This window comes from Neolamprologus multifasciatus, chromosome 23 (genome assembly GCF_963576455.1).
Source record: "Neolamprologus multifasciatus chromosome 23, fNeoMul1.2, whole genome shotgun sequence".
Lineage (NCBI taxonomy): Eukaryota > Metazoa > Chordata > Actinopteri > Cichliformes > Cichlidae > Neolamprologus > Neolamprologus multifasciatus.
In genome coordinates, this window is record NC_140460.1 from 28,049,952 (window position 1) to 28,068,275 (window position 18,324).

At 38.3% G+C, this 18,324-nt stretch overlaps 1 protein-coding gene and 1 pseudogene across 4 annotated transcripts; both read right to left on the reverse strand.

Moving 5' to 3' along the window:
• Positions 1 to 1,232: 1,232 nt before the first annotated feature.
• LOC146491875 (gamma-glutamylaminecyclotransferase-like) lies at positions 1,233 to 14,016 on the reverse strand. Of its 4 annotated transcripts, none has more exons than XM_085151614.1 (2): positions 13,926 to 14,016; positions 1,233 to 4,345 (listed from the first exon to the last, which is right to left on the reverse strand). In XM_085151614.1, the coding sequence occupies exon 2, from the start codon at positions 4,319 to 4,321 to the stop codon at positions 3,854 to 3,856; it is 468 nt and encodes a 155-aa protein (XP_085007740.1). In that variant the 5' UTR covers positions 4,322 to 4,345; positions 13,926 to 14,016; the 3' UTR covers positions 1,233 to 3,853. The 4 variants fall into 4 exon arrangements, with proteins under 4 accessions (XP_085007740.1, XP_085007737.1, XP_085007739.1 ...); XM_085151611.1 differs by lacking the exon at positions 13,926 to 14,016 and adding an exon at positions 4,912 to 5,079; XM_085151613.1 differs by lacking the exon at positions 13,926 to 14,016 and adding an exon at positions 4,842 to 4,894.
• Positions 12,279 to 13,370, reverse strand: LOC146491876 (gamma-glutamylaminecyclotransferase B-like; annotated as a pseudogene).
• Positions 14,017 to 18,324: the final 4,308 nt, after the last annotated feature.

Genomic DNA, 18,324 nt, shown 5'->3' on the forward strand with positions numbered 1-18,324 from the left:
ATCCCTCAACCCAAGGATCAGCACAACATGATCTAACAGACCTACACCTTAGTTCACAGATTCACTTTGTCTAAAGTCTTGACAGATTCACAACCCAGGATTCAAATCATGAATACATAATGGGCTTGGAGTTACAACATTATGAATGCAGGCCCCCCGCCCCTTTCAACGGGTTGTGTGTGAGACTTAAATCATCAACTGTAAATTTTAAATTTTAAATTGTTATTGATCCTTTACCCCTGGTCCCTAAAGTGTATATTTATTTTCTACTCTTCTTATATATATTGTTTGTTTACTTGCACTGCTGTACTGGAGCCTCGTCATCCTCGTCTCTCTATATACTGGACTGTATGTAACGGAGATGACAATAAAGTTTACTTTGACTTCAGCAGCGAGCAGGCGCACCGAGGGCTCTCGCTCACTTTTCGTGTATAGAATTTCGAAAAACATCGGTAGCAAATTATAGTCTGTATTATAATTGTCTGGTGTTTTCGTGTTTGTTGGTTTGTTTTTATTTTGTTTTATTGCGAGTTGGTTATTAGATGCTGCTCCAGCTGGTCAGAGAATCCCCCGCCGCCCCGCCCTCTGGTCTCTGCGCCGCAAGCAGCAGGCGCACCTCATAACAAAGGGCGCCCTTACTCCCAGGAAATGGGCGATAGAAAACCGATCGTGCCTATGCCATTCCCAATATGCGCTGGCATGACGTCGGGCAGCATCAGTACGAGCATTTTTTTGTTTTTTTGCCGATGCCCGTGATGCAGACCCCCACCACGATGCCGCCCTGGGCACTGCCCGTGTCGCCCGTATCTAAACCGTACTGTTTACAAACATTCAAAGATCAACTTACACACTTGCTTTGCTTCTTTCTGGGATAACTTCCTCGGAGATGAAATGCTGGATTGGTAGCGAGGCTACAAATACACACAGCCACTCTATCACGTGAGGCATACTGCTGCCACGTGCTATGATTATGATCTGAGTTACGCCATGTTGTAAGTTTTATGAGGTGCTTTTTTGATATTTAATGGATCGGATTACATTTTTTATTTCTCTCCGATTTCCGATCCAGTAATTTACGTCAGTATCGGACTGATACGATACATAATATCGGATCGGTCCATCTCTAATGTGGACACAATAATTGTGTTTTTAATTGTATGACAATCTGTCTGTATGTAATTTGATGACTTAAATGTAATGTAAGTTTGGACACAATAAGAAATCCTGCAATGTTTATATTTTTTAAATTATGTCATCCTCTTTGTACATTACTTTTGACACTGTGAAATATTCTTAATTCTTTTTTTTTCTTGTTTCAAAACACCTGAAACCTTCTTCCAAAGCCAACAGAGATTTTGCTGGTTTATTGCCAATTACCTTCTCTTCAGTATTCCTCAGGTTTAATGGATTTTACTATTTTAAAATAAAGATGAATAGATTGTGTTCATATGGAACAAAATTAAACTTATACAAAAATTTCTTTTTTTCTCTTTTTATTGAGTTTATCCCTTAGAGGGGATGAACACAGCACATGGAAAATCATACAAAAAAAATCAGGGTGAATTTTTATTTTTGAGGTAAACAAAGATGTGCAGAATGTAAATATTAAACACATTGTCTGCAGATTAGTATAAAATCAGAGTTCATAACTGTGTAATATAAATGCTCTAAGCCTAGAGTGTCAAACTCAGTGAAAATCTCCTTTCTGTCAGTATAAACACATTTAATTACACATTTATAGTGCAAATCATTTTTTCTACCGTAGTAAATGAAAAGAAATTTTTAAAAAGGAATAGGAAAGGAATCTGAGCTCTTTCTCATTGTGGAAAGCTTTAAAAAAAGCTCACGTGTCGGGCTGAATCTGGCCCCTGGGCCTTATGTTTGACAACCCTCTTCTAAGCCTTTCTTAACCTAGATGCCATTAAATAAGACTTTCTTTGAGACCACACACTCATCAAAAAAACTCTTTGGTGAGGTCATAAATCAAGTAAGCAGCTGGGTCATTTCCTCACAGACTTCTATGCAATCACATTTTTATGAAGCACAGGCTGGCCATTCAAAAGAATGCAGGTTGAAGGCACTTACACTTTAGCTTCACCTGGAAGTTAACGGTAGTAAACTGTAAAAAGTAGGGCTGCTCAATTAATCGAATTTTAATCTCGATTACGATCTGGGCTTTCAACGATCATTAAAAATGACTGAGCCGATTATTAGCCCCTCCCTCGTGCTTTACTCTCGCGCTGCTCCGTGTGGCAAATCGAGCGCACCTCTCTGCATTTCGAACACGTGTCACAACAATTAAGAGCAGCGGTCTCCAACCTTTTTTGCGCCACGGACCGGTTTATGCCCGGCAATATTTTCATGGACCGGCCTTTAAGGTGTCGCGGATAAATACAACAAAATAAAACTAGTACCGGTACCGAAAAAAAGAAAATTTATTCATAACACACGTGAAAAGACCCAGGAAAACCGAGTAAACGATAAAAACGATAACAAAATAACTCTGAAAACCGATAAAAACCCTGAAAACTATACATTTCACACCTGAGCCTCAACTCTCGCGACTCGGTACCAAACGACTCACGAGGCCCGGGGGTTGGGGCCCGCTGATTAGGAGGACCCGAGGGAAGCTCGGAAAGCAAAGCAGAAGTTATTTGGAGAGGAGAGTGACTGCTGTTGGTTGAAAAGAGAGGTAAAAAACTTCAGTGGTGTGGAAACATTATGGGTTCGCGGAGTCAGACATGGATCAAGTAGACATAGTGTGTAAACTTTGCTACAGTGTCATAGCTGCACCACAGAGCAACACTGCAAAGTTCACTAAACCTAGATGTTTACATTTTTCATTTATTTTTTATATTGCAAACATTTGCACTGTTATCAGTATTTGCACACTATTTTATATTATTTTTTGACAATCTTTAAAGTCATTATTCAACACATTGTTATTGTTAAATAAATATCGTCAAATAATCGAGATCTCAATTTCAGTGAAAATAATCGTGATTATCATTTTTGCCATAATCGAGCAGCCCTAGTAAAAAGTCAGTGCTAATAAGCTGATCTGACAGTACATCTTCATTTTTCTGAGAAAGGTTTGGAGTATATTCTTCTAGGTGCACAGCATCAGGCTGGAGTGATTTTCTCAGGGACATGGAGGTTTGTCAGTTTCTAAAACAAAGCTTTTATCCTGTAAGAGGAAGCTACCTGCTGACGAATGGGTGCACGTGGTTCAGAGAAAGGTTGCCCATACAGCTTACATTTAGTATACATGTGCAATTACTGAACTGCAGATGAGCTTTCTCTTAATATTTTCACATTAGTGAGAAACTAGATGGCCAGTACCTGTGTTTACAGTGCAGCAATTCACAACATGTGAAAGGATGTGCATATACAACTACAGTATGTGCTGTATCTTTGCATTATTAAAAGTGCATGTGTTTAGCATTTAAACCGGTAGTGTCATAGCAGACATCCAACCAAAATATTTAGCGTTAGAGATACAATTCATGTTACAGCAATACACCAAAATAAAAGCTTTCCAGTTTGATCATAATGCTTCCCAGATGATTATAAATCATAAAAATAAAACCAAATTTGTAAACAACATCACTAATATGCAACTTTCAGTAGCACAGTGTGCCCTTTTCCTTCTTTCCACTATCCTTACTTTGATTGTAAGCCTGCCTATCTGCTATTAAAATTAATTTCTCTTGTGATTTCTTTCAATTCGACACACGACAGGAAACAGCACCCATGTCCAGGTGTTGTTTTCCTGAGAGCTTCTCTACCCGTTCTGCTAACACCACGTAGAGGTCCATTTGTCAGTTGTGTCAGCACGGTGAGATCAGTCCCTTTATAACTTTTCTTTCTTATTATATTTGAGCCCATGAGCTCCCTCTGAGTCGTAGTTCTCGTAGCACGGCAGCGAGGGCCATTCTGGCTCGTGCGTCGTGGTGGTGTACACAAACACCTCCGTGATGCTCCCCGGTGACAGCATCTCCTCTCCTTCCGTCTTCCCCACCCACTCCTTCACCTCCAGCTGGACCTTCGTCCGCTGGTACAATGTTGGGACGCTTTCAAAGTCGTCCAGGAATTTCAGCATCTGGTCATCCACTTTGTAGATCTCCCCGTGCACTCGGTGACCCTGGCCAGGGATGTTGAGCAGGAAAGGGATGTTGTACTCGGTGGAGATCACTAACGGGTATTTCTGGGTGGTGAATGCCAAGCCAAGGTACTCGGCCTTTCCATTGTTGCTGTCGAACATGCAGTAGTTGTTGGGCTGCCCCTTCTTCAGAGTGCCGTAAACGAAGACCCGAGTCATGAGGACAGAGGACCAAAGACGCACCTGCGGTGTAAAGAAGGGAGAAACAACTCTGTGAGCAAATTCCCAGCAGGTATTACTGGCAAAAATATTTATACAGTTTTAACTATTACTCTGTATTATATCAGTCACTTGTCCAGAGGTGGAAATTTGATCTAATTTAAAATGATCAGACCTTCAAAATAAAAGAAAATCAAACTCAAATCTAGGTAACACTGTTTGGGAGTTTGTACTCCTTACACACATTAATTAGGAACACAATCAGCAGATTAACATTACATGCACAGATTACACATGACTATATCAATACACTTCCTACAACAGCAACTGGAGAGGTCATTCAGTGAAAAACGCTGTTTACATGTTATGCTTATGGGTAAGTTAAACATCAGTTACAATTACCAAGCAACCACGTCATCACTGTGTAATGATCAAGCATAAGTTAGGCTACCTTAGAGTTCCTCAAACCCCCTTGAGCTGTCAAAAAAATACCGATACCGGAAGTGCAGTTTTAAAACACACTGTGAAGTGACACACGTTTTTCCTGCTTATCTCTGTCATAAAACCACCATAAAGAAGCGCAAACCCACCTTGAATAAGCAGCAAGTAGCTCTTCTACAATAAAAATCTCCGTGCCACCGTCACAGTTTGAGGAAGAACTCTGGATTGGGCGCGCTTCCTCTTCTTCTTTCTGTTTAACGGCGGTTGGCAACCAACTTTAAAAGAGCGTTACCGCCTCTTACTGTTCCGGAGTATGGGTCAGACAGCGAGCTTACATTGCGCACGCGTGGAAGCGATCCAAATAAAAGCGGAACAACAACAGAGGGCGCTAAAGTTTTAATTGTTAATTAAACAAATGTAACAAGTACAACAAATACAGCCTGTAGGCTGTATTTAAAGACAAATAATAAAAATAAAATAGACATAAGTAATTAAAGAAATTGACATTTATGAATGCCTTTTTCTTACCATTTTTTCGCACAAAGATTGATTTGTTTCTAACTTCTATGTAACAATGGTTCCACAGCGGAGTATTGTGTGGGCTATAATTATGTTTGTATATTAATTTCCAGTATAATAAAACTTGTAAATAAAAGATTAATTTCGCCTAGATCTGAAAATATTTTGTTTGGAAAATAAAACCGTAGACTATTTTGATTTCTTAAAAATGACCTGAGCCAGTTTATTTTTAGGGTGCCATTTAAACTGGCAAATTCAATAGCTTGCAATCCTCCATCTTCACATTGTTTGACTCAATTACCTTGCCTAATATAGAGGGGTTTTTTTTTGCTTCCATATAAAATCAAAGTTTAGCTGGTTAATAGATTTGATTGCTGATTTAGGTACACTAATGTATATGCAGAGTATATTAGCCTGGAAATACTTTCCATCTTGGTGAGAAATATTCTACCCAATAAGTCTGTCTGTGCCCAGTTACTTCAATGAGTTCAATGAATTATGCATTTTCTTTCAAATATTAAGGTTTTCTAACTCAGTTCTGTTTTAAACTGAATCTAAATCTCTGTGAGGTGCCATGTGGAAGACACACTGAACTGTTTGTGTCGCTATGCAGTAATTTGATTAAATTATTAAAGCCACTTCGAAATCCAAACAAATCTAGGGCTTGAAACATAAACTCATGCTTTGTAAAAGTCTAAAACTAGTAAAAAACCTTCATTATCAATTAGGTAGTTATAGTCAATCAAGTCCAGAACAAGGCAGATATTATTATGGATTGAGTGGCCTTTTATAAATTTGGAGTGTCAGAAATTATTTGAGTTATGCCTGATTTTAATCTGTTACCAAAAATATGTTTTAGAAGATTATAATCATTATTTAAGAGTGTTATTGGACTTAAATTATCAAGAAGTTTAGGATCTTTCCCAGGTTTTGGTATGAGTGTAACTACCCCTTGTTTCATAGTGTGTGTGAGAGAACCATTTTCTAAAATTTTTGTGAGCATTTCAAACACAAGGATTCTAGTATGATCCCAAAAATATATGTAAAAGTTGCTCATCTGGCCATCACATCCTGGGGCTTTATCTTTGGATAAAGCACCTAATGCTTTATCTAACTCTTCAAAGGTAATACCTGCATCACAGTACTGCTTAAAATTTTCATCAGTTTTAGGAATCAGGTGTTTAATAGATTGATTCTATGCCATTGGCCTCAGCCAAATTGCTGTAAAAGGTAAAGATTTCTTTGGATATTAATTGAGGGTCCGTGCATAGCCATCCTCTATCCACTTGGCTTAGGACCTCAGATATGCTCCTTTGGCCTTTTTAGTATAACTATCGTCTTTTTTCATTTTTCATTTTCTTTGTTGTAAAGCACTTTGTGATTTTTATCTGTGGAAAGTGCTATATAAATACATTTTCCTTACTTCCTTACTTGCTTACTAAAGAAGACTGTAGAATACTTCTGCACTGTTTGTCATCATCGTTAAAAAAGGGTTTAGAACAGATGTGATTAAGTTCCCTGATAGTTTCAGTTTATTTTTGCTTATTCTGGTTAGCTATTATTTTACTGTGTTTAATTGAGATTTGGCGTACTTTAAACTTAAAGAATTTCCACTTTTCTTTGTAAGAGATTAGGTTTTTATCATTTGAAATAAGTTCTAGTTGTTCAAGTATTTCGTTCCTAAAATTTTCATTGGTAAGCAGGGTTGAGTTAAATTTCCAGTAACCTTTATTATGAGATTTTTTAAGTTGAGGTGTGACACTGTATCAAACAGTGATCGGTTAAAGGCGCAGCTGAGACACCTGCATCTACATTGTTCTGCATTATACTGTCTGAAATTAGCCAGAAATCAAAATGAGATTTAGCTGAGCGATCGAGCTTGAACCATGAAAAGGGCTGATGAAGTTGGTTCGCTTATCTCCAAGGATCTATTAGGTTAAAATCTAAACAGAAGATGTGTAAAAATGAATTTATATGATGAGACTGGATTTTAGAGAGTGATCTATCAAGCCACTCGTCACAGACAATATTGAAATCTCCTCCCACTATAAAATTGTTTGTGGAGCACTTGTGAGATAGTTCTTTTAGGTAATTGGTTATGTCAGTTAATAAGAGTTCGTTCTGAGCAACACTGTTGTAGCCATAAATATTGCATAGAAACAGAAATCTATTTTCCACTTTGAGTACACAGCCAATGGCCCAAATTGTCTTTCCTATGAGTTTCTATGTTATTACGGACGTTTTTAAATATATCAAATTTGATAAATAGAGGTTTTCTGAGTTTCCTACCCTCACCTGTGGTCACGAGCTGTGGGTAGTGACCAACAGAACGAGATTGTGGATACAAGTGGTGGAAATGGGCTTAGTCTGAAGGGTGGCTGGCATCTCCCTTAGATATAGGGTGAGAAGTTCAGCCATCCTGGAGGGACTCAGAGTAGAGCCGCTGCTCCTTCACATCGAAAGGAGCCAGTTGAGGTGGTTCGGCCATGTTACAAGGATGCCTCCTGGGTGCCCTCATGGGTGAGGTGTTCTGCTCCTCCACATCAAAAGGAGCCAGCTGAGGTGGTTCAGGCATCTGACAAGGATGCCTCCTGGGTGAGGTTTTCCGGGCATGTCCCACCGGGAGGAGGCCCTGGGGCAGACCCAGGACACGCTGGAGAGATTATATCTCTCGGGTGGCCTGGGAACGTGTTCCCCCGGATGGGCTAGAGGAGGTGGCTGGGGAGAGGGAGGTCTGGGCTTCTCTGCTTGGGCTGCTGCCCCACGACCTGGCCCCGGATAAGCGGAAGAAGATTGATGGATGGATAGATGGATGGAGGTTTTCTGAGTTTTTGAGACTTCTACATCATCATCATTGGTGTGAATCCTCCAAAAAAACTAAATTAATTGTACAATATTTTTTTAAGCAATAAATAGCAAAAATATTGGTAGATGTATCAAATATGATACAAATTCAAACTCATTTATGCAAATTAATATTCATTCATTCATGTTCATATAATTTAAATGGTTAAAGTTAGTTGGTTTGAAACAACACAGGAAGTAAATATCATGGAGACAAAGTGCACGTGGATAAAGCAGTTGCAGTAAAAGTAAAGGAAGCACAGGAGTCACAAATGTGGACATCAAGAAACGTGAGAGAGTGAAACAACAGGAACCAAAACTCAACAAATATACAGCAGATTTGTTAGTACCATGACAAAGAATTTTTTTCTCTCCCTACAGATTACACCAAATTTTTCATCTGCCTCAACAGAGTGTGTTTCTTGTAGCAATATACAGTTAGCATTTACATTTTTACAAAACAAAAATATTGATTTTATTTTAAGAATATCTCTCAAGCCCCTAGTATTTAAAGACACACAGTTAAAATTAGAAGTGAAAAATGACATAAAAAGGAAAAGAAACTAGAGACTGGAACACTAAATCCTTTAAATTGAATTCAAAAAATGCAAAAGAGCTCTAAAAAATATAATATATATAGTCGTTATATATAGTCATTATAAATACCGTACCAAATAGGTAATATGAACCTGCCTACTTAAACTTAACCGGCGTGCTCTCTGTAGTAAATGTTCTTCCCTTCAGCTCTGGCTTGCTCTATTTGGGCCAAACTGCAGCTCTTGCCTCCTGGTCTAGTTTGCAGAAATCTTGCTTGAAGTAGATGCCTAGCTCCTTGCACACCTGGGAATCCTTGGTCAGCTGCCAGAAAGCATCTCGGTGGTGTCTCATGGTGAACTGAACTATTATTTGTTAAGGTCAACCCGCTTCTTTTTTCCCTAGGCGATGGACAGTGTCCACAGCATTGTCCAGTGAAGAAGCCCAATGTGGTGCGATCTTGGCTAAGATGTCGATGACCTCCTTGCAAGAATCCTTGTCGTTTGTTTCTTTCCATCCCTGAATTTTCAAGTTCCAGTGGCACATGTACCATTCTAGTTCCCACACTCTCTCCTTCAGCTCCGTGTTTTCTTTGTTGAGAGCAGGCATGTCTTTTTTCCAAAACAGACAGTTTAGCTTTACACTCTTTTATAACGGCTGCGTTCATTTCAGCTAGCTTGGCGATATTAGCCACCATTGTCATGTTGTTACTTAGCTGCACACCGAGGTGATCAATCTTGTTAGCTTGTTAATGGCTTCTACTATGGAGTTGTTGGTCTCCACACTTTGGGACACAATTCCCTTACAACGGTGCTTTGGTGGGTGTAGATGGAGTTTTTCTTTTGGCTGACGACGTTGAAATCACCATCGAGTATTCGTGGTAAGTGTCTGCGGAGCTTTTGAAGGCTACCACTTGTTTGGCTGAAGCTTCTGCTTTTTCCCGTGTCATCTTCTTGTCTTTTAAATGGCAGATTGGGTTCGCTCAAAAAGGCTTTAGGTGATGTACTTAGTCTTCAAAAACTATAGGCAAAAACAGCAACCTATTTGGTGGTCAAAAGAAGAGGTCTAAACTACAGATGGACCGATCCGATATTACGTATCGGTATCGGTCCGATACTGACCTAAATTACTGGATCGGATATCGGAGAGAAATAAAAAATGTAATCCGATCCATTAAATATCAAAAAAGCACCTCACAAAACTTGCAACATGGCGTAACTCGGCTCATAACCGTAGCTTGTAGGAGCAGTGTGGTCACGTGATTGAGCGGCTGTGTGTATTTGTAGCCTGCTAGCAAACATTTCATCTCCGAGGAAGTTTTCCCAGAGAGAAGTAAAGCAAGTGTGTAAGTTCATCTCTGAATGGTTGTAAAGCATTTCCGCGTTAAGCTTAACAACCGATTTAAAGAGCAACTGCCTCTCTCTTCCTCCCTCTGCTACTTCAATCGTGAAACTGCTTAATGATCAGCTGATCGGCTTTTCTGTCGCGAGTCCGTCTCTCTTCTTTGTTTTTGGCTCACTTTGCACCAGAAAGAGGAAACCAGCGGCTGAACAACAGCAGCACTATTAAGCTTGATAAGCTGTCGTTATAATTTATTTAATATTACTTTCTAGACCAGGATCTTTTTCTACGCAGCTGACGGCTGGTAACTGTGCAGGGACGGATCTAGCAAAGTTTAGCCAGGGGGGCCGATAGGGCATTAACAGGGAAAAGGGGGCACAAAGACATACTTTTCTTTCTTATTCTCATTTAAAATATCTAGCTTTTAATAAATAATTATCTGAATCTTACACCCAAAGTTTTAATCTGATGTAAAATGTATAGAAGTCCATTACTGTATATAATAACTGTTAAGTCTAATATACCCTAGTAAGCTGTAGTACTCTTTCCTTTGGGAAAGTACCATCTGTGAATTCTGCAATTCTGTTGAAGAAAGATGTTGAATCTATTTAATTATTCTTGAAAAATAATTTATTTCTGTGAATTTTTATCACCCTGCATCAAATTATAGTTGATTACATTGATTAAGCATCATGAGGAGGAGGGTGGTTCCCTATTTTCTTTTGCTGGGAGTTTGCAACCCTATTAGTTAGGTTGCTTAATATTTCTGCTAAGTACTCTTTAAAATACCAGAATAGGGAGGATGGGGTAGGTTTAACTTTATTAGATTGATCAGTGTTGCTGATCTATGAAATATTTTGGGCGCAGTGTGTGTTTTTTTTTTACATACAGGTATAACAGAATAGCTTTAGATTTGTTGTTGTTTTTTAACTTGAGTATAAACTTATACAAAATGCAGCAAGATATTAAAAAAAAACGTTTTATTGATTAAAAAACACACTATATCGGATTCATATCGGTATCGGCAGATATCCAAATTTATGATATCGGTATCGGTATCGGACACAAAAAAGTGGTATCGTGCCATCTCTAGTCTAAACAGGTCTAATGGGATTAGTGCATGACAGCTTAAAAGAAGTTGCCAGAACTCACCAAAAGAAAAGAAAAAAAAGTGTGATGTGGGAAAGGAGGCAGAATAAAGACTTTCATACTATACTGAAAACTAAATTAAGCAAACAAACAAATAAACATTAAATACATCATTAAAGATTTAATGAAATGTGTTATTAATTATCTTGGAAATAAGTCATTTAGCAGTGGTACAATTTATGAACTTTGTCATTAATTAAGCCAGCTGTAGACTGGCGACCTGTAACCTCCCCCAGCTGGGCAGCTGATATAGGTTTTAGCCCGTGCACGTCTGCTGGCATGGCAACACCAGCATGTTAATGGTGGACTTTAGCATAGCTGTGGAGGTACCACTACCGTGTTTTTGCCCGTCTTTCTTCTCCTGCCACATTCTGTTTTTTTCTTCCCACCTCTGACTTTGGAGTCCAGCTGCCTGCTTGCTTACTTACTTACCACTGTTTTGTCTTCTTCTTTGTGATCAAAGAACCATTGCCCTTGTGTCTTTTCTTTCTGCTCATCTCTGTGTTTTTGTCTTTCTTCATCGGTCTCAGTCCTTATCTCTATTTCTGCATCTGTGTGCACTAACATTGGTAGAGGCTATCAGTAGTGCAACCAGTGAGTTGATGAGGCCCCTCAGCAGACTTCAGGGGCCACATCTCTTGCTTTGCTGGTTTGCTGGTACAAAAACACAGCCTGTCTTTTAGCGACACCTGGTGGATTAGAGAGGTTGTATCATGAATACGTGACTCTTGTAATAAAGAAGATAAATACATATGTCTAAATCCCTGTAAGTAGTTTGCAGGATATTTATTCTGCTTATGACAACGCAGAATAAAAGCTTATCCCCTGGTGGGAACAAACACAGCACAGATCAAACAAAAGAAATCAGGAATTAATTTTTATTTCAGAGGTAATCAAAGACAAGTGGAATGTAACGATTAAACACACCAGAGTTCATATCTGTGTGATATAAATGCTCTAAGACAGGGGTGTCAAACTCATTTTACATCATGGGCCACATATAATCAGCTTTGATTTAAATGGGCCGGACCAGTACAACTCACCTTTCTGACAGTGTAAACTCGTTTAATTGCATATTTACAGTGCAAGTCCATTTTATATTGTAGTAAATGAAAAGAATTAAAAGGAAGCTGAGATCTTTCTCAGTGTGAAAAGCTGTAAAAGTTTCCAAAGCCACCCAGTTGGCTAAATTTGAAGCCTTTGCCGGGCTGAATCTGGTTCCTGGGCCTTATGGTTGACACGCCTGCTCTAAGCCTTTCTTAACCTAGATGCCATTAAATAAAAGTCTTATTTAATGCCATTGAGACCACACACTTATAAGGAAACTCTTTGGTGAGGTCATAAATCAAGTAAGCAGCTGGGTCATTTCCTCACAGACTTCTATGCAATCACATTTTTGGAAGGACAGGCTGGCCATACGATGCAGGTTCAAGGCACTTGTGCATTAGCTTCACCTGGAAGCTACATGCAGGGTTTTTTTTGTTTTGTTTTTTTTTACATACAATATATATGTAAAATTCTATTAGCTCACAATATTTGCCAGCAAGTAGTCAGCACTACACAATTACACATTGTTAACAGTTTTTTTGTTTTTTTTTTTAAAAAGGGTTAGGGTCTGACATTACAGCTTCATTTTTTTGACAAAGGTTTACAGGGCATTGTTTTAGGTGCACAGCAATAAGATAAATTATAAAAAATAAAAGTAACTTTGCCAGTTGCATCAGCATGGTGAGATCAGTCCCGCTCTTCTCTACGCCTATATTTGAGCCCATGAGCTCCCTCTGAGTCGTAGCTCTCATAGCACGGCAGCGAGGGCCAGTCTGGCTCGTACGCCGTGGTGGTGTACACAAACACCTCCGTGATGCTCCCCGGTGACACCTTCTCCTCTCCTTCCATCTTCCCCACCCACTCCTTCACTTCCAGCTGGACCACCGTCCTCTGGTACAACGTTGGGACGCTTTTAAAAGTGTCCAGGAATTTCAGCATCTGGTCATCCACTTTGTAGATCTCTCCATGCACTCGGTGACCATGGCCAGGGATGCTGAGCAGAAAAGGGATGTTGTACTTGGTAGTGATCACTAACGGGTATTTCTGGATAGTGAATGCCAAGCCAAGGTACTCGGCCTTTCCATTGTTGCTGTCGAACATGCGGTAGTTGTTGGGCTGCCCCTTCTTCAGAGTGCCGTAAACGAAGACCCGGAGTCATGAGGACAGAGGACCAAAGACACACCTGCGGTGTAAAGAGGGAGAAACACCTCTGTGAGCAGCAAGTATTACTGTCAAATATATTTATCCAATTTTAACTGTTACTCTGTATTATATCAGTCACTTGTCCAGAGGTGGAAATTTGATCTAATTTAAAATGATCAGACCTTCAAAATAAAAGAAAATGAAAGTCAAATCTATGTAACACTTTATTTTAGTAATTTGCTCTCCTTTTCCTCATTAATTAGGAAAACAATCAGCAGATTACCATTACATGCACAGATTAAACATTACTATCATAAAATACGTCCTACAACACCTCCACACCTCTCCAGAAGAAAGGTGTGGAGGCTCTCAAACATCAGCACCCCCAACTGCGTCACTGATCTATGCTCTTGTGACACCTCCACACTCCCCTCTACCACCCACCAGCCCCTGCACTCCACACCACACTCGAGCTGTTACAAAATACCGTTACCGGAAGTGCAGTTTTAAAACACACACTGTGAAGTGACATGTTTTTCTGCTTGGGTCTCAGTCAGAAAACTATCGTAAAGAAGAGCAAACCAACCTTGAATGAGCAGTAAGTAGATATTCCTTTCTAAAAAAATCCGCCACCGTGACAGTTTAAGGAAGTAACAAGGATGCCGCATTCAGGGAAGCAATTTAAAGAATGGCGGAAACAATAGAGGGCGCTAAAGTGCCAAAGAAAAAAGGGCCTCGTGGGAAAGGAGGCAGAGAAAAGGCTTTTATACTATACTGAAATCCAAATGAAACAAATAAACCATTATACATTTAACGAAATGTATCATTAACTATCTTGGATTAAGTATCATTTATTATCTTAAGTGGAAGATAATTGATGGGTGGATTTTATTTAAATACAGATTTTATTATTTCACATTTAGTTTATTATTTTCATTGTTCTTGTGCTGCAGTGCATCATAAATTAATTTTGTTTGTCAAACTCACCCATCAAAGTTGGAAAAGGCATAAAAAGATATAAAATTATTTTGAAAGGGGATAAACACTGAACTGATTTGGAAAAAAGTGTTAAACAACTGTACATCATTATTTCAAATTAAATATTACAGATGAATCAACTGCTTGGTTCATACTGAGCTGTCTTAAAAACATTATACAAGTAACTCCCACTGCTACCTGAAGAAAAAACACCCAGCTCAGATGTTTCTTTCTTCTTTTTTTTTTAAACTCCAGACTTCCAAAACTTATAGCAGACATCTGGTGTTTTGAATACAGTTGAATAAATATTAAGAAACAAACAATTGAATAATTTCTGGAGCAGGCTTGACATCACTCGTCAGGATATCCATGACCAGCATGAACAACATGCTGGTCCAGATGGTTCTGCTCCCAGTGAAAATGCTCTCACTTTCCTCCCTATGTATTACATTTTTTTATGTTAGTTTTAATTGAAAACAAGCTGTTCTCAACAAAAAGTATGACCTGTCCACATCAGGAAATAAAGACGTGCAAATGATTCAATTCAATATATACTGAGAGCATTCCTATAAGGTTCACTAAAACTCTGAAATTAAACATTAATCTCAGCTTAACTGATTTGCTTGGAAACAAATACAAAACTAAAATAAACCAAACATGACCTGTTAGATATCACCTATCACCTGTGTTTAACCTTCACTGAGAGGCGAGGGTCAGGAAGGGGTACCATGGGCTCCGATCACCCGGTCAGCTGACAGAGGGTGAAGGAAGCTGTCTGTTATGCTAACAGGACCTGACAGCTATGAAAAAATGTAATTATTTTTGCAAACAGGCTCTCAATAAACCAGCCAGATATTCATTTTCATTCAGATTATGCCATTACATTTTTACCTTAGAAAAACAACTAAAAAATGCATTTGGTGACAGAGAAAAATCATGTTCCAAAACTTTACTCACAGTTTGAGGGCACTTTCGAAGTGGTGGAGGAAACAGCTGGTGTGATTTTATTCCAAATGCATTCTGGGAAACCTGCCAACCCCATGTCCACTGGATCAATCCATTATCCAAAATCAGTCTGCCAGAGTAACCAGATAACTGTTGACAAGCTGCAATGATTGTTTATTTTATTTCATGGGGTGCACTGAAGCACAAGAACCAGGAAATAATAAATTAAATAGTGAAATAAATATTTTTGTATAAAGACTTATACGTTTTAAGTTTTTAAAACAATATTTTGAGGCAATTATTTAATTATATATTTTCATTTTAATTAGTCAAAAACAGATTTACATAATTAATAGATTTATTTATACATTTATATATAATTAATGATTAATTGCCAATTTTAATTATTTAAAACATGTCAGATTAATTATTTACTGACATTTTTATATTATTTTGTTTTAGCATTCTTAAGACTCAGTTCTAGAAAACTGAGTGAAAGTTTAAAAAGTTTTATGAATGATAGTCAGTCAGTGGAGGTTTAGGTCAACTCAAATGCAATGAGCCGAAGGTTACTCTTTCCATCTCTGTCCATATAAAACATGAATAATATTTTCAGGTTCATTTTAAAACATAACACATATCTCTGTGGGGCATAATGTGCTGAGAGGAAGAAACTTTGATCATTCATAAATTAAATGCAAATACATTTGCAACCCACCAAACAACTATAAGCATAGATGGAAGGTAAAGTTTTTTTTATGGTGCTGGTGTTATAGTCTGTATACAATTCATGTTTTCTGCTTCAGTATCTGTTACAACAACTGTTGTACTCCTGTATTTGGATTTCAGGAAACATGCATGCATGGATCATCTCTTCAAGTAAGACTTTTCTTAGGCAGCGTTCACTATTGTAAACCGCAGCCAATCAAATTGCAGGACATTGCCTCCTTGTGTGGGAAGAGGGAAGGGTGGATAAAAATGCTTTGCAGTCCCAGACATCTGGTCACCCTACAGCAATGAACAGCATATTGTTTAAAACCCGATTCATCTGAGCCCAATCTTGCATTCATAAAATAAAATATACATAGAAAATCAAAACAGATCTTATATATTAAACAATTTTTACATTTAAAACCAGGCAGGGAAAGGAACTTATATTAAAAGAATGCCAGATTTTTATGCCTTCCTTTTTAAAAAAATTTTTTTATTGCAAATATATTACTTTGAATAAAAAACTGGGTTCATTCAAAGTGCAGAAGAGGTGGGGGGCCTCCAATCTGGCCCACTAGATGCTTTGGAATATATGAAGGACACAGATTTTGAACTGTTAAGTGTATTTTCACAGGTTTTATAGCTTTTCCTATGAATGTAGACCTCCCCCATTACCACTGTCCTTCATATTACACCACAGTAATTAAGTAATAGATAAACAGCTAAATCATTTTAAATGACATTTTTTTCCACTATTGACTAAAGAAATGTGTTTTTTACACCGGGTCAATGGTAAAAATGAATGAATTAATAAAACATTTCTGTGAATTAATGATTTCTTTAATTCACAGCTCATTGCCCCTGTGTCAGGGCAATGAGCTATTTCACACATTTATTCATTCATTCTGGCAAATTTATTTCATTTACTACCGCAACATGTAGAATATAGAAAAACTGAGGGATGCTGTTGAAATTGCACTATTTTTTCTTGTATTAATTTGTATATATATTGAATGTGTATATATTGAATATGTATTCAAACATCTTTACACTGACAGAAAGGGAAGTTTCACTGGTTTGGCTCACTTAATAAGTTTGGCATCTTTTATCTAAATAAACACCAAATATATGCTCTGTGCTTTTGAACTTATTCTTACTGACACAGCATTATTTTAGGAATTCTATACTGCATAACATACAATGTATTTTTTTAAAATGCTTTTCTTATTTGCTTTAATATATTGAAAATACACTTTACATGCAACTTTAACTGACATTTTCACCAGTCGCTGCCTGGTTTTTCCATTTCAAAGCTCTTTGTCTGGAGCTGCACTGGATCCCAGTAAACAAATAAAAATGATTACTGTGGCTTTATGAGAGCAGCAGACACATCTCATAAAAATTAAGCTGAAGTTGTCTCGGAGGAGAGGGAGGGATGGATGGAGGCAGGGAGGGAGATGATGTTTCCTCAGACAGGCTCTCTAAAAGACGTGCTTTCCTCATTGTGTCTCACTCCTCCGACTGCGGAGTCACCAGCGAGTACTTGCCGAGATGAACTGGGGCAAATAACTCAGCCCCGGAATAAATAAAGTGCAATCCATCTTTCCTTAAAAGACACTTGACATTCAGTCTAACAGCAAAACAGCCCCCAACTCAGCCCGGGCGAGCTGGAAAAATCTAATAAACTTTGTGCTTTGGCAGAATGAAGGGAATTGGTAACTGATGGAGCAATAGGAAATAATTTGTCTTTAAAAATACGTCTCGCCGTGTCTTGGTTTGTCTTTGTCTCCTTTTTTCTCTCAGCTCAAGTCCATTCTGGTGATATGAAACAAAATTATGGGGGGAAAGCTCAGGTACAGTGGATGATATCAAAAAACTAATAAAGGGAGCCAGTAGAGGGAGGCAGGATGATATTAGAAGAAGTATTAGGAATGATATCTGATATTTCATGACAAATACAAACTGCTTAATTAATTTTCTGCTGTTTCACACCTTTTAGCTTGTGTGTTTATGGTGAAATGTGATTTTTAATACAGATTTGCTGATGTAGAAATGTTTAATCTGGTTGATTGGAGGGACTGTGATGAAGGAGGTCCAGACATTTGTTCTATTCGTTACCTATTGGATCACCTCATTCTCATACTCATCACCTTTCTTCTTAACCTAGCTTCAGCAGCTCTTTCTCATATCTTCATGGTTTGGCTCCTCAGCTTTATCCCTCTGTATGTGGTACAGCTTTGCATATCAAAATCAGTACCAGTATACTTCTTCTCCAGTCCTCAGGCATTCTCTCACTTTCCAAGACTGTGTTAAACAATCTGGTCAAAAAGTCCACTGTCCACCTCCTACAC

Coding starts and splice junctions, on each gene's coding strand:
- LOC146491875 (XM_085151614.1), bottom strand. CDS start 4,321: ATGACTCGGGTCTTCGTTTACGGCACTCTGAAGAAGGGGCAGCCCAAC.